This window comes from Amblyomma mixtum, chromosome 9, assembly GCF_055824585.1.
Source record: "Amblyomma mixtum isolate Tamu chromosome 9, ASM5582458v1, whole genome shotgun sequence".
NCBI classification, from domain to species: Eukaryota; Metazoa; Arthropoda; class Arachnida; order Ixodida; family Ixodidae; genus Amblyomma; species Amblyomma mixtum.
Window position 1 is genome coordinate 108774637 of NC_143020.1, and position 13867 is coordinate 108788503.

A 13867-nucleotide genomic window follows, 5' to 3' on the forward strand; every position below is an offset into this window, starting at 1 on the left:
TTGTTTGAGCCAGTGACGCTGCTTGTGTATAGAGGCATTGGCAACAGGAAACGACAGGGAGCCGGGCGTTGTTCACTGTATGAGGTTCTGGATGGATTCCTTTTCTTAGGTTCTGGATGGATTCCTTTTCTTTTAAACTGTCCTTGAATGTTCGCAGGTAGTGCTGGCAGTCAAGGTCCTGTGGTGACCCCGCCACCACTGAGCTACAAGAAGTGGGGCCCCCAGGATATTCGCCAGGTCCGAGATAGCGAATGTGTTGGTGAGTTTCTTCAAGACGATCTCTAGCAGCTTTTTCGTTTGTTTCGTTGCTAAAAGTGAGAAACGTGTTGATAAACCGGCCCTGCGGAATGTCTCTTGAAATACCCGTTCAAACAAACTTGGACAGTTCTTCCGTGGTCTCATTGAGGTGGGCTTCTCTTTGACAAAAGATGTAATTGGTTTTCCTGATTAGCACAGACATTGCTATCTTACATCTCCTGTTAGTCGTGCTTTTTAAAGGAATGTAGGAATGAATGAACTCGAAAATCTTTGCCTTATCTTACTGCAGTCATTAACATGGAGAAGCATGCCTACATTTTATTTTTATGATATGATAACTGCAGTGATCCATTGAACAGTGTTGAAGAGTGAGCTTTGAAGAATCTCTGTTAAAGTTCTTGTTAAAAACCTTGGGCAGTTTTCTGGAAGTTATGATGCAATACTTATTTTTTGTTTGATCGGCTGTGCAGATCTGTTTTGTCTCGTTTGAAATAGACTAGATGTTACCATTGTCGCAAGCCTTTTGAATTGTCAGAACCACCAGCTCTATAAGCACTCTTGGTATGTAGGGGACTCCAAAGCTGCAGCTTTCAACTGAGTTGTTTTTTGAAAGTTTTAAATCCAGTGTGCCTTTGTCATTCAAGCACACGCACGTGTGTTAGTAAGCAGCACTTAAATTTTACTTGGTACATGGTGCATCCGTCCATCTTTAAAATGTAGAGCATCATTGTCATGGCTGATGAGGTTTGTAGAACTGTGTGACACTGCACACATGACACTACACACGTGACACTCGACACGTGACACTACACACATGACACTACACACGTGACACTCAACACATGACACTCGACGCGTGACATAGAGTGCACAGTGATGATGGCACTCGCAAATGTTTGAATAGACCCCAATACAATGATGATGTAATACAATGGACAGGTTATAGGCATTCTGTGAACTTCCTGAAAATTTCTTGTAATGTAAGTAAGGGCAAAAAACAGTGCACCATGTTGCACTAATAGAAAAGACAGAAATAAAAAAATTACATCAGGTTTGCTTAGGGTCTCGTGAGTGCCAGCCATGCTTTGTTGCCTTTCTGATTTTATTTTGGACCTAGTTTTTTCAGGGGGGAGGGGGGGGGGGGGCATTTTAACATAAACTGAGTTTGTTATTTTTGTTGTGTTTGTTATGTTGTTTGTTGTTGTTGAGTTTGTTTGCCGCAACTGGCAAAGGACAGGGTTAACTGGAGGGACATGGGAGAGGCCTTTGCCCTGCAGTGGGCGTAATCAGGCTGATGATGATGATGATGAGTTTATGAATGTAACGTTGCAGTTAGTTGTTTGTGGGCAGTCCTTACATTCATCACCATTTTATGGGGACCAAGTCTTGCAAAAAGGAGGCTTGTATGTTGATAGGCTCGTGTAGAAATATTTGTAGAATAGGCTTATTGCTTTTTCTTCTCATGATGTTGCCATGACACTGTTTTGGATGTGTGTAACCACACTTGGTTGTGGTCACGTAGGTACTGTGGCACCACGGCTCTTCGACCAGATGGTGACGGAGTCAATCCACAGGACACACGGAGGCATGGTGCGCTTCTCGGCAGCAGCCTCAAGCCTGATGTGCGCGACAGGCTCGGATCCGTACCTTGGCTTCTACTACGCCAAGGAGGTCAGCCTGGTTTATGTAATACACGTTACCTTACAGGCCTGCTTGGGAATTGAGTAAGGAGGGCTACTTGTTAATGGTAAACATGAAATAATAAGCGTAATTTAGGAAAACTCTTAAATTCTGCGGAAAATTCCGAGGAAATCTTTAGACACATGAAAGAAACATGCGTTTATTATCTGAGTACATGCCATGCATGCTGCAGAAGTTCCTCTTTAAAAATTGAAGGGGGTTGTTGTGTTGTAATGCAATATCAAGTAATGTTTTCCTGTTATCTCCGTTCAAAGAATGGCGCTTGTTTGATATTAGATTTCTATAACAACTGGTTGATCCCTTTGCAACAGAGTTGACTGTGACCTACAAATTTTTGAGCTCAGTGGAAGAGAGTGTTGGGGTCACTTCCATTCCAGCTAAGAAAGGCAGGATGTTGAAGTCTCCACCTTGTTTGTCTTACTTAGAAAGAAACTGTGCGAGGTCTCTGTCGCAAGATTTCAGTTCTCGAGCAGTTTTCAGGTACACCTGCCACTTGGCAGCCAGGGCTGTCGATTCTCAACTAAGTCTACACTTGCTTGTAAGCTCCAATCATTTTTCTGGTAGAAGCCTGAGCTGAAGCGGATCCTCCTTTGGCTACGGTTAGCCTGAGCAGTTTGGGATTTCATTGTAATCATAACAACATCCCCCTTTTGTTATACTTATGCAAATAAGGTAAATAGTCATTTTCCCATGCTACTGTTGTTTCTATCCTACTCATGTCCATAACAACAACTGTATCAAAAAATGAGAACTTGACTGCTAACGCTAAATTCTGCAAAAAATGCTTAAATCTGATATTTTTCGCAGAATCGCAGAATCACGGGAGACTAGGGGCCTATTGCAATACGAAACTCAGCAGTTACAGAACAAACATTGAAGGTGTAAATATGCAGGGTAAGGAAGGCACATCGTTACACAGTACTAAATAAAAGGCATAATCATGGGATCTCCAACACAGGTAGCAAAGTACAAAACAAAAACAAGACAAAAACAAACAACAGCACTAACAGTGCACCAGTCTATGCAGTGGTCTGTAAAATGTTTGAGCAACTTCTCTGGGAATGATTGCTAGTTTGATATAGAAGTGATGTAGTCAGGAAGGTAATTCTATTATTTGAGGAGAAGGAAAAAATTTCGGCGTAGTTTTTTTTCCTACAGACTTTGCAGACTTGTCAGTGCTTAATTATTGGCAAGGTACAGATAAATATTGGTAATCTTATTAAGTGTATTTTTTAGAGAGTACTGACAGCTTTTGAACTTTGATGCTCTTCTGGTTTACTGTGAGTGACAAGAGCAGGAAATGAAGATCACCACCAGTTACCAGTGGCTGAATCCTTGTTTGATTAAGAACTTTAGGTGATGGATGGTAACCATCGAACTGAATGCTGTACCTCTTAGCTGGCTGATGCTTGTATATGTCATCACATGTTGTGTTGGTTGACATTATGATAGCTCCTAAAATTGCTGCAATCTTGTGTGGCAAATGAACATCCTGATAACCATGAGCCCGTCTTGAGGTGATACAGGAAAGTAATCTAATGCCGTATGTCAACCGCGAAGCCACATCAAGACAAACTCTAAGGCATCTGGAAATCCAATAGACATATTCTTGGGTGGCCTTCCGAAGGCAGGAATTCCTGAAGCACAGATGTGAATAGCAGCAAGACACGATGATGCTTCGGAAATGAATGATTTACTTCAAGTCATTCTCTGCTTCTTGCTTGCAGGGCTTTGTCCAACCCCAACTCACTGACGTTGCTGTTGCTGTTGCGTCACGGGTCAAGACATTCCTAGCCGAGTAAGGGCTTTTCTTTTTTTCTTTTTGTGTGTGTTCTAATTCTTTGTGGCTAGAATAGATTTAAGGGGGGATGTGGGTCTTAAAACTAACCGTTTTATTTATTGCTAGAATCTCATGAAATTTTGCACACAGGTGCGATTTTCTCTTTTGACTCCAAAAATGTAATCATAATTGAGCTGGTAGTCTTTGATCAAAAGTTATCTTAAATTCTAAAGTGTAATTAGGTAATTTCTTACCCAGCTTTAATGAACTTTCTCATTGCATTTTGTTGCTTTCAATTACAGGAATTGATAGCCAGAGATTTACCATACCTGATGACATTCTTACTTCTTTTGTTTAGGCTCTGTATAGCTAGCAATTTACGATTAGCTTAATGAGTTGCAGTGTCATGCGACCTTTTACTCTTCACATAGTATATCAGGATGATATGCCTTTAGAGAAAAGTGAAGAATGTCACCAGGTCTGGGAACTCTCTGGCTATCAATTCATGTGGTTAAAAGCAACAAAATGCAATGAGAAAGTTTATTAAAGCTGTGTAAGAAATTACCTAATTACATTCTAGGCTTTATAAGATTTCAGACCACCACCTCAGTTATGATTACATATTTGGAATCAGATGAGAAAAACGCATCTGTGTGCAAAACTTCATGAGATTCTAGCCATAAATAAAAAAGTTAGTTTTAAGACCCTCATCCCGCCTTAAGTGGTGCATTTGTGGTAAGTCAACTCTAGTTAATGTGCGCTTTTGATCTGTGAGAAAACTGAAAATGTGTGCCTTCAGTGCTCTTCTGTCCTTCATTGGGCTGAAGAAAGCTGCTTACGATTCGTGCAAAATCTGGGGAGGTTGTGAGGCAGCTGCGGGGGCCGCCACCCAGGCTTGTGATTGTTGGTGTGTTGGGTGCAAGTCGGCCATGACGGGCTGTGGTCTTGGGAACAGAGGGTTGCGATCTATGCTGACGCAGATGTCATTTATTTCTCCAAGAAACGACTACACTGGCCAGCAGCTGACAGAAAAGGGTTCCTTAGAAGGACTAAGCCTGGGAATCGGTGCCGCGCAGCATCATTAACCCCTTTCTCGTTTTATAGTGAATTGGGCTAATTGCTTCATTCTTGTTACATTTGTTATGAGAATCGTTGTTATTCCTTTTTTTTCTTTTTGCAGTTCCTTGCTTGGTAAACTCACTAAGGCCCAGCCGGAAGAAGTGAAGGCTCCCCCGATTGAACCTGCCACAGGTGTGCCGATGCGGTAAGTTTTGGTGTTGAGTCAGATAGTTTAGTGTCGTTATCATACAAGTTGTATGAGTAGTTATGGTACAGTGTTGCTAGTAAAATCATAGCCTTCTTTTTTGTGGCTGACGAAATAAATCGGCAACACTTTGCTTGAGTTGCTTGTTGTTTCAATTGTTCATTGACTAATAATGTATGCTTTTGTAAATGCTATATATATTTCATTTCACTCTTTGCAAATTGAGATCTGCACGAAACTGTCCTTCGACTGTGTGTACTTGCCAGTTGTTTAGCCCCCAGTGAGCAGTAGGATGAATTCACGGCGAGGCATACAATACCCAGATGTTGCAAGTTATAGCGCTCTCAAGTGGTCGCAACGAAAGATGCTTGCTTTGTCAGGGTAGTCGGACCTCCTGCAGATATTGCTCCCAGGGACTCGATTGAAGAGTTGGTCTCCGCTCGATAATTTGAACAGCGGCCAAGTTTCTCTGTTCTGTTCAGGCAGATAAAGGAGCACCGAGGGCAAATAGATTGATCTTTGCATTCTGATGACAAAGATGCTACTTAAAAAAATACAAAAAAACGAAGCTGTTGTAAGCTGGAAAGAGGTAAAGATGAAAGGCGCATGTTGCCATATTTTTTTTTTGCACAGAACAGAGAGCAAAAGATTAGGCACTTGATTGTTTGGTAACTTTTCTACTGCTGCAGCACTTTTATGGCACAGCGGAGACAAAATGCATGGCATAAACATGGAAAATAAAACAAAGCAAACCTACGCAGTTGGCGGCATTACGAGTGTTACTAGTTTGAATTGGCGGAATTAGAAGAAATTATATACGAACTTTATCTCAAAATTCTCGAGCAGTGAAAGTTACTTTCACTGCCATACAGATGTTCGCTGAGTCACTAAAGGCTCAGCCATCGAACTGCTCTGAGAGCAAAAACTCGGTGGATTTTTTTTTGGTTTTTCGTTAATTAATTTATGCTACTTCTAGCCGTCTTTGGCAAAGGATGAAGCGTTTTCCTGGCTCTTTTTTTCTCCAGGTGTGGCATCTTTGACAAGCACCGGAAGGGTTCAAAGATCTTCCTGTCTCCCAGCAAACAGATGGCGGCTGTCACTGACAGCGTCGGCCGGATAGTGCTGTTCAGCGTCTTTCAGAACACCGCCACACGCATCTGGAAAGGTACAGCCTTGTAGTTAGTTCTTTGTAGCTTCGGAGGCAGCCTAGTTTTCTTTGGGCAACAGCTGCATGGCATTGTAAGACTGCCATATTGTAGGAGCCAGTTAACAGGGGATAAAAGGCTTCTCAGGACAGCTTGTCACAGTGAGGAAACTGCCGGCAAAACTGTCCAAGTGCTATGTTATGCGCTGTTAAATTACTGGTAACGTCAAACTTTTATGTAATGGACAGAGTAGGTAGCTTGAAGAGGGGCAGCAGATCAATGCTTGCAAATAGTTTTTGTTTTATGGGCCTTACATTGGTATTGAAGTAACTTGAATCTAGCGAGCACATACTACTACTCATTCATTTTCTGACAAATTTCATGCACGAGCTCTATTTTCATAGTCGATTTTAATACGAGCTTACTTGGTTTGGGAAGGGTGGGGGATTCCTTGGCATAATTTGAAGGCTGCTAGGGTTCCTTGAGGCAGTATAGTTTGAGGACCTCTCCTCCATGTGATAGATTTATTTTTCATTATGTGCTTGCTCTTTTTTAACTTTCGCAGTTCACTATTGTTGGCATCAGGGACCCCATTTCTGTCATTACACAATTTCCCATAAAGGCGAGGTTTGCAGAAGTCGCAGGCAAGATCCAAAGAATAATCTGTGTCTTTCACAGTTGTATTTCAAAGGATCCAATTAAGGGCAGAGTGCTCTTTGTGTGGGGTTGGGGGAAAGCACGTTATCGCGAAGCAAAAAGAGTTGATTCATTGAACAATTACTATTGTCCTTGAGATTGTGGAACACCTGTCATCGCTCTCAGACAGCTCGTTGAACGAGGTGACAGTGAAAGTCATCTCTTGGGTGAAGAAATTGGTGAACATCACCTTCTCTGATTACCTGCAACGGTAGGCTTGCACTTATCGACAGTCTCCTCTCTTGCTATGTGGGATTATGGGATTAATACCCATGCCCTGATAAAGTGTGACAGCTTCTTTCTTTGCATGCGATGACTGCAACACTAGGCTACAATTCACACACCCCTCAAATTGAGGCATGGTTGTGAATGAATGCGCAGGTGTGGTTGTGTTGTGTGCTGGGGATTATGGGATTAACACCGATGCCATGATAAAGTGTAATGGCAACTTTCTCTGCATGTGATGACTGCATCACCAGGCTACCGGGATGCTGAGTGTGGCTGGATTGAGGTGGAAGATAGTTCGCCTGACACCGCAGTGAATGGGGTGCCCAGGAGAACGCAGTTTCTCATCGTCTACGCACCGCGGTGGGGCTTTGTTGAGGTCAGTGTGTTCGCCTTTTGATGCGCTTGAATTTTTCCTTGAGCAAAGATAAAAATAAGCTTTCGGAATGAGAAAAGGAAATGAAAATGTTATGAAGAATTCAGCAGTGAGAGATAAAGAAAGAAATGAAGATGTAGGTGAGCGAAGAAAAGACTATGGTAGAATGGGTAAATATGTGAGTGATAAAATGTGTGAATGAACGGAGGAGGAGTATGTGAACAAAATAGTGGGGCATCTTCCCGGGTGTTTACCCTTGTGGTATGACGGGAATTTCAGGAACAGCTGGGATGGTGTTAAATGTGAATGCCACTAAGAGTGTTTAGTAATTATGGGCAGGGGCGTATGTGGGCATAATTTGTCGGGGTGTGGAGCAGTCATAGGGTGGGGAGGGATGTGGGGGTAAAGGCATGTGTGGACACCATTGCCACTGTTGACGCGGTCTCATAGCTATATAGCTATCGCTGTATAAAAAAAAAGCACAAAACATAAACGCCTATTCTTATTCTTTTATAGAGTTTTTATAGACTCAGCAAAAATTGCTTCCTTAAAGATTTAAGTTTCATTTCTTATGCTGCTATGTTTCACCGAGTTCTTTTAATAACGTTGCCGTTACTGCTGCCGTGTTTGCAAAGTTTGTCTATCTTTTGTTGTGTGATGCTGCTTAGTGGGATGTTGACAGGAGGAGAGTTTCCAATCAGACTGTGGGAGGAGTCATGTGGTGAGGAGGACAGATGACTGCCAATCAGATAAGTGGAGTGGGGGAGGGAAAATTGAGAGGAGGAAAGCTCAGTCCGCATGCTTTATAACAGGTCGGCGGCGGAGCCCGTTCCTTCAGGTCTCTCTCACTTCACTCTTTGAAGTGGTCGGACCTGTACTGATAGTTCTTCATCCACACTAATCGCTTGCACAGTCAGGTCTGTTATGTTTACACATACACCACTGCACGAATCTCTTGATAGCCTGTGACTTTTTCTCCGTGGAGTTGAATGCTTCAAGCCTGGTAATGAAGATGTTTATGTGCAGTCTTTTTTTTGTCATACTTACCTCTTTTCTTCCCCAGGTGTGGTGTCCCCATCAGTCATCGAGGGTTGCTGCCTTTGAAGTTGGAAAGGGTGGCAGGTAGGGAGAAAGTATTTTCTTTTTCTCTGCAGTTGGGCGGTGGTAGGGTGTCGATAGTTGCATGTTGCATCATTTTTTTTTTTACTTTAAAATAATGAACTGTACGCAACTGAAATGAGTGAGTAAGATCTGATCTCAGCTGTTTGCTGCTTTCTGCCAGGCTTGTGTACAACAACTACACCCTCATGGGACTGAACAACGTGCTGGTGAAGACTGTCCGGCCCAACACCTACCCCTGCTGCTACATGACAGCCGAGGGAAAGCTGTACGCCGTCGCTGTGCCTTTCCATCGGGTGCTAAGGTAGTCACTCCTTGGAGTGCACAGTGTGATGGGCCCACCTTGTGTCACTAGCATGAGCTTCACTTTGGCTTTTTTTTTCTTTAATATATCAACAGTGCGAAGGATGATGCACGTAGAGGAAGAAACCACAGTTTTTGCAGTTTTTGCTTGCAGTTTTTTGCTTTACGGTGTACATAATTTGTGTGATTTTGTACTAGCAAATATTTCTATGGTGATCTCGTTACAGCACATCTTTCCATTTGATTGGGCAAAACTGATAGGTCCAGTAGTCATTTGTTGCAATCATACAAAACATAGCCGTTGTTGATCACAAAATCGGTGATGTTTCTCAATGCGCGTGACGTGAGCAGATTGATATTAGGCACTCCATTACTCCCGGCTGCAGTAGTCACATTTCAATGGAGGGGAAATGCTAGAGGCCCGTGTACAGCATGATGTCAGTGCAGATTAGAACGTCAGGTGGTTGAAATTATCCGGAGCCCTCAACTACGGTGTCCCTCATAGCCTGAGTCATCAGGGTGTTAAAAGCTCACAAAACGAAACCATTACTTGCTACTTAAATAGACAGGAGCTCTTAATCATGCTAACTGGCAGAAGAACTGTTTTTCTTCTAGTGTGGCACTATGCTGTTATTTTTTCCATTGGTTGTGTCCATCATCAGCGTCAGAGTACAGCCCTATTGTAGGATAAAGGCCTCTACCAGCAGCCTCTAATCAATATCATGTGCAGGCAAATAATGCTGGAACAATGCTGCAGGACAAGGTTCATTAGAGATATATTGCAGAGGCCTTTTTTCGTCTTGCAGTGGTGCGGGGGCGAGGCCATTTTATTTTATTTTTCATTTGGGTCGCCTGCCTAACTATTGTCTTGCAGTGAATGTAGCTAGGCAGCCATTGACGTCGATGTTCGTCTGAAGATGCGAATAATACCGGAACAACAAAGCTGTTCTTTACAGCTGTATCATCAGCAGTGCTCAATGCCCCTTCACGTGTGAACGAGTGTTGTCTCGCGCAAGCGCTTGCAACAGATTAAGACACAAATTCTTGGGCTGAGGCATTGGCTGGCGCTGGGGTGCCTTATCAACCGGCTGTCCTTCTTCCTCTTCTGCAATGTGTTCTGCAGTGAGCGCAGCCGCGCCCGTGACTGGCAGCTCCTCAACGAGGTGCAGGTACTGCTCAAGGAGGCTGACCCTCCCGCTGATGAGGGTGAGTGCTGGTCTGTGCAAGGTCAGTACACTAACACCCGCTTCCTTTCCACTTTGTAACACGTTGGCCACCGACTCTCCTTCTTGCTTCTCTCTGTTGCTGCTTCGCTGTTCTGCAAGTGGCAGGTTACGCAGTTTCCGTTACGGAGTTTCCGTTACGCAGTTCCGTTATGCAGTTTCCGTTACGCAGTTTCCGTTATGCAGTTTCACTAGCACGGTTGGCAGCAAAAGTTTACGGGACGTGCGAGCTTGTGGACAGATCTGACTGGAGTGCTGCCATGCCACCTGGTTGCTTGATGTTGATGTGAGCTGATTGGGCTGCATGTCTGCTGGTTACTTGCAGGCATTGCAGGAGATTGGCTTGTATCATGACGCTGAGAGAAATCGCCCCCCCCCCTCCCCCGTGTACCAGCGTCCCGTAAACTTTTTCTGCTCACTGTTCATGTGGGGATGCAAAAAAGTAAGCAGGGTGTGGTTGCACGATCTAGCTTTGCCAGGGTCTAAGGCATTGAAAATTCGGAGCATAGTGCATTGGGGATAATTGTGGATTTGAAATGTTTGTTTATAGAACTGATCCATTTGTGAGCAGCAAACATAGGCGTGGAGGGAGGGTGCAGGTCAGGTGGGGAAATGACCTGAGGATTGGATGGCAAAAGCTTGCACGGGGCGAGTTTAATTGGATAGCACCGGGAGAGTCCTTTGTCCTGCTATGAGGCTTAGGCTAGTTGTAAGTGAATGACCTCCAAACTACTCAAGTTTGCAGGCCAGTCCACTTTTTATATTAAAACTGGGATTCATTTATGTTGTCACCAGTTGCGTTCCAAGCAGAGGTGCAACTCTAATGTGTTTTATTTTTTACGGTAATGCTCATGCCTATATGCTTACGCACGGTATAGTTCGGTTTGATTTAGTTCAGGTTATTGTGCGTTTTCTTGCAGAAACGAAAGATGCACGCAAGGTCTCAAGTATGTTCGCACTCTGATGTCAGGACTGTGGTCTGCTTACTTTTGGTTCCGGCTGTATTTCTGCACCACTTTCCTCTGTCCTGCAAGCTTTTCTTCTTTGTGTCTTCCTCTGTGCAAACCGGACGTTTTGCTCGTTTATGTTGCTTATTTGGAACACTGTGTTGGGAACTTTTCAATCAAATTGATCAGTTTATTATCAAAGAAGATTTATCGATGGCAAATTATCAGTCAAGATGCCGCAAGCGAGCATAATTGTCCACATTTTAAGCTGAGGCCGAGACTTCAGAGCTTGGGATCATTATGTTTCGTCATAAAATTTCCATAGTGGAGTAAGGTGTTTGTACAGACTGTTTTCTGCGAGATAATTTAGATATTTTCGGTTTGGCACTGTGTTTGAATATTGCCCACCTTGTGACCCACATGACTTTTCTGGGATAGAAGTCTCTGTCTCGGTACTAATAAATAAATCTTTAATCCCGTTATGCGCCGTGTATCGCCCACGATAGAGTAAAAACGTGAAAAGTTTTCATTTCTTCTCACTGAACTACATGAATTTCTAACTTACTTGAATAAACAGACTTTTCTGACATATCTATCAAGGCAACATCAAAGTGTCACATGCCAGAGATGCAGGAAGCCTGCTGGAAGATAAATTCATGCAAAAGCTAACCCTAATGGCAAAACAGACGAAAATTCTGTCATCCTAATGCTGCATTGGCAGGTTTTGAATTTGGCAGGTCTTGCTTTGGCAGTTTTGAATTTTGCTCTTGATTTTTTTTAATGCACCTGCGTATTTGCGTGCAGCTTTTGTTGTCGTTAAACATTAAAAAATTATTAAAATTAGCTGGTTTGTATTATATGCTCTACTAATCTTATTCGTATTATATCTCCCATTTTTTTTTTTTACATTTCTTCAATCAAGGTATCATTAGTGAGGAAATTGTAGAAGTTCATAACATTTATTCAATGTTTTTGATGTCTATGGCCACTACAGGGTTAATGTTAATTGTGTGCACGCATATTTGAAGTGCATTGTGGGACTGCGGCATGAATTATTTTTCTTGTGGGGAGAGGCGAACAAACATTGTTTATAGCTGTTATCCACTTGCCCGGTCTGAACTGTTGCCAGAGAACGCATGCAAGCAGGATTGTCAAGGCATGGCCGAATCACGAGTTTCAAATTTCGTATTTTTTTTAACGGCTAAATTGATTCCCGAAGAACGTACCAAAAGTCGCCAAATTTGTTTGGCTATTTTAGTTGAAAACGGCTGTCGTCAGGCTTAAAATGTGCTAAAAGCACAAAACGCGTTTCGTGGACAACTACCGCCCTCTAGTGCTGAAAACTGCAACCAATGCAAATGCCGACTGTAACTCGTCTGTGATGGTGGGAGCAACTCAACTTCGGGTGCGACTCGTGATTGGTGTTATTGGTAAATTCTCCCGTGATGAGTGTAACCTGGGGGTTGCTGGTTAAAGGGACTATGAAACAAATTAATTGAGATTACGTAAAGATAGGCAATCCATCACTCGTCACTCCAGTGCAAGAATTTTTGAGCTAGCATCAATAACAACGAAGTTATAGGCGATTAAAAATCACCCTCCTCCTCTCCCCCCTCAACTCGTACGCGCGGGGCACCATAAAAAAATAAAGAAAACAGCTCCGGGACTGGGCTCCGCCCATGAAAACGTCATTCGCTGACGTTCGGTTGACAACTTCCGGTTGTCGCACTCCCGAGGAGCAGCGTGCGTCGGCAGCGTCTCTCCGGTCTCGGCGCTTTCTTGGATTGCGGCGCGCGTCGGGTTTCTTTGCTAGTTGGCAGAATGGACACGGACAATGTTTTATTTTTTTGTGCGCTGGTTCGGCCGTCACACCGATGCTGCCAAGTCTTGGCGTGAAATACCGTGCATATACTGAGCCTAGCTGTCGAATGATGTTGGACACCCGGCTGCGCGATCGCAAAATCGCGCCGCCCGACTTAGAACACAAGGAACATACGGTATTACGGTCGTAAAACGGACGGGAGAGTGAAAGAAGGTCGGGACCGAGTCTGCATGTCGAAGCAGCAGCCGAATGTGAACCGCAGCAGTACGTAGCCGCCAGGCCAAGGCCCTCCGCGACAGCTAACGCTTCGAATTCGTCCTGTGCCCTAAGTAAATGCGGCACCTTTTTTTAAGTTCTCGTAGATAAAATTGTCTTCCATCGCAGATCATATCGTGTAAACGTTCATACCGATCGCTGTTAGCTGGAAACTAACTTTCCCGGCGGGAAGAAACAGTGTAGGCAGCGACTTCGGTCGAAGCTTCAGGTGCTTGACATTCATGCCTGACTGTCGAACGAGCGCTGGGTTATAGTAGTAAGCGTCAGGTGCGAAGTGTCGACCACAAACGCGGAGTCTTCGGCGGGCGTGCGACGCTGGCAGTCCGATGCGCTCTATCCAGGCTGCTCGCTCACGCACGTCTCTAGGAATAACATGCCTGAGTTCAACACCTCGCCAGTCACTGGGTTTGCAGCCGACGACACAGCAAGGCGTATTCATCTTGGGCGGTCGAAAAAGGCACTGCGAGTGGCTCCCGAACTCGCGACAGAAAGAGGCGGCAGAGGTAAATTAAAACCATATGCACGAAGGCAATGCCCTCGCTCGCGCTTGCCCGAGGGGGTCGCGCGGCAGCTCGAGCAGACGATTTTCACCGCTATCGGAAGTGTGCCCGTGACGTCGAAGCTGCCGCGGCTCTAGCGAATGACAGCGTGTGGTGGCCTGCCGACGTCATGGGACTAGTGACGTCTGTTTTCCCGATTTTGGTTTCAGAATTGCTCCCTACGAAGACACCA

The 13867-nt window shown here is 44.1% G+C and overlaps 1 protein-coding gene across 3 annotated transcripts in view; it reads left to right on the forward strand.

Moving 5' to 3' along the window:
- The window catches only part of Rab3-GAP (Rab3 GTPase activating protein), a 51881-nt gene that overhangs the window by 13540 nt on the left and 24474 nt on the right, over positions 1-13867 (forward strand). For 2 of the 3 annotated variants that reach the window (XM_089561292.1, XM_089561293.1), the window contains exons 8-16: positions 158-259; positions 1781-1929; positions 3687-3757; positions 4920-5003; positions 6029-6168; positions 7324-7448; positions 8509-8567; positions 8728-8868; positions 9991-10094. In XM_089561292.1, coding sequence (XP_089417418.1) covers positions 158-259; positions 1781-1929; positions 3687-3757; positions 4920-5003; positions 6029-6168; positions 7324-7448; positions 8509-8567; positions 8728-8868; positions 9991-10094 — 975 coding nt within the window. The remainder of the gene's footprint in view (positions 1-157; positions 260-1780; positions 1930-3686; positions 3758-4919; positions 5004-6028; positions 6169-7323; positions 7449-8508; positions 8568-8727; positions 8869-9990; positions 10095-13867) is intronic. The other variant, XM_089561294.1, reaches the window with a different exon arrangement.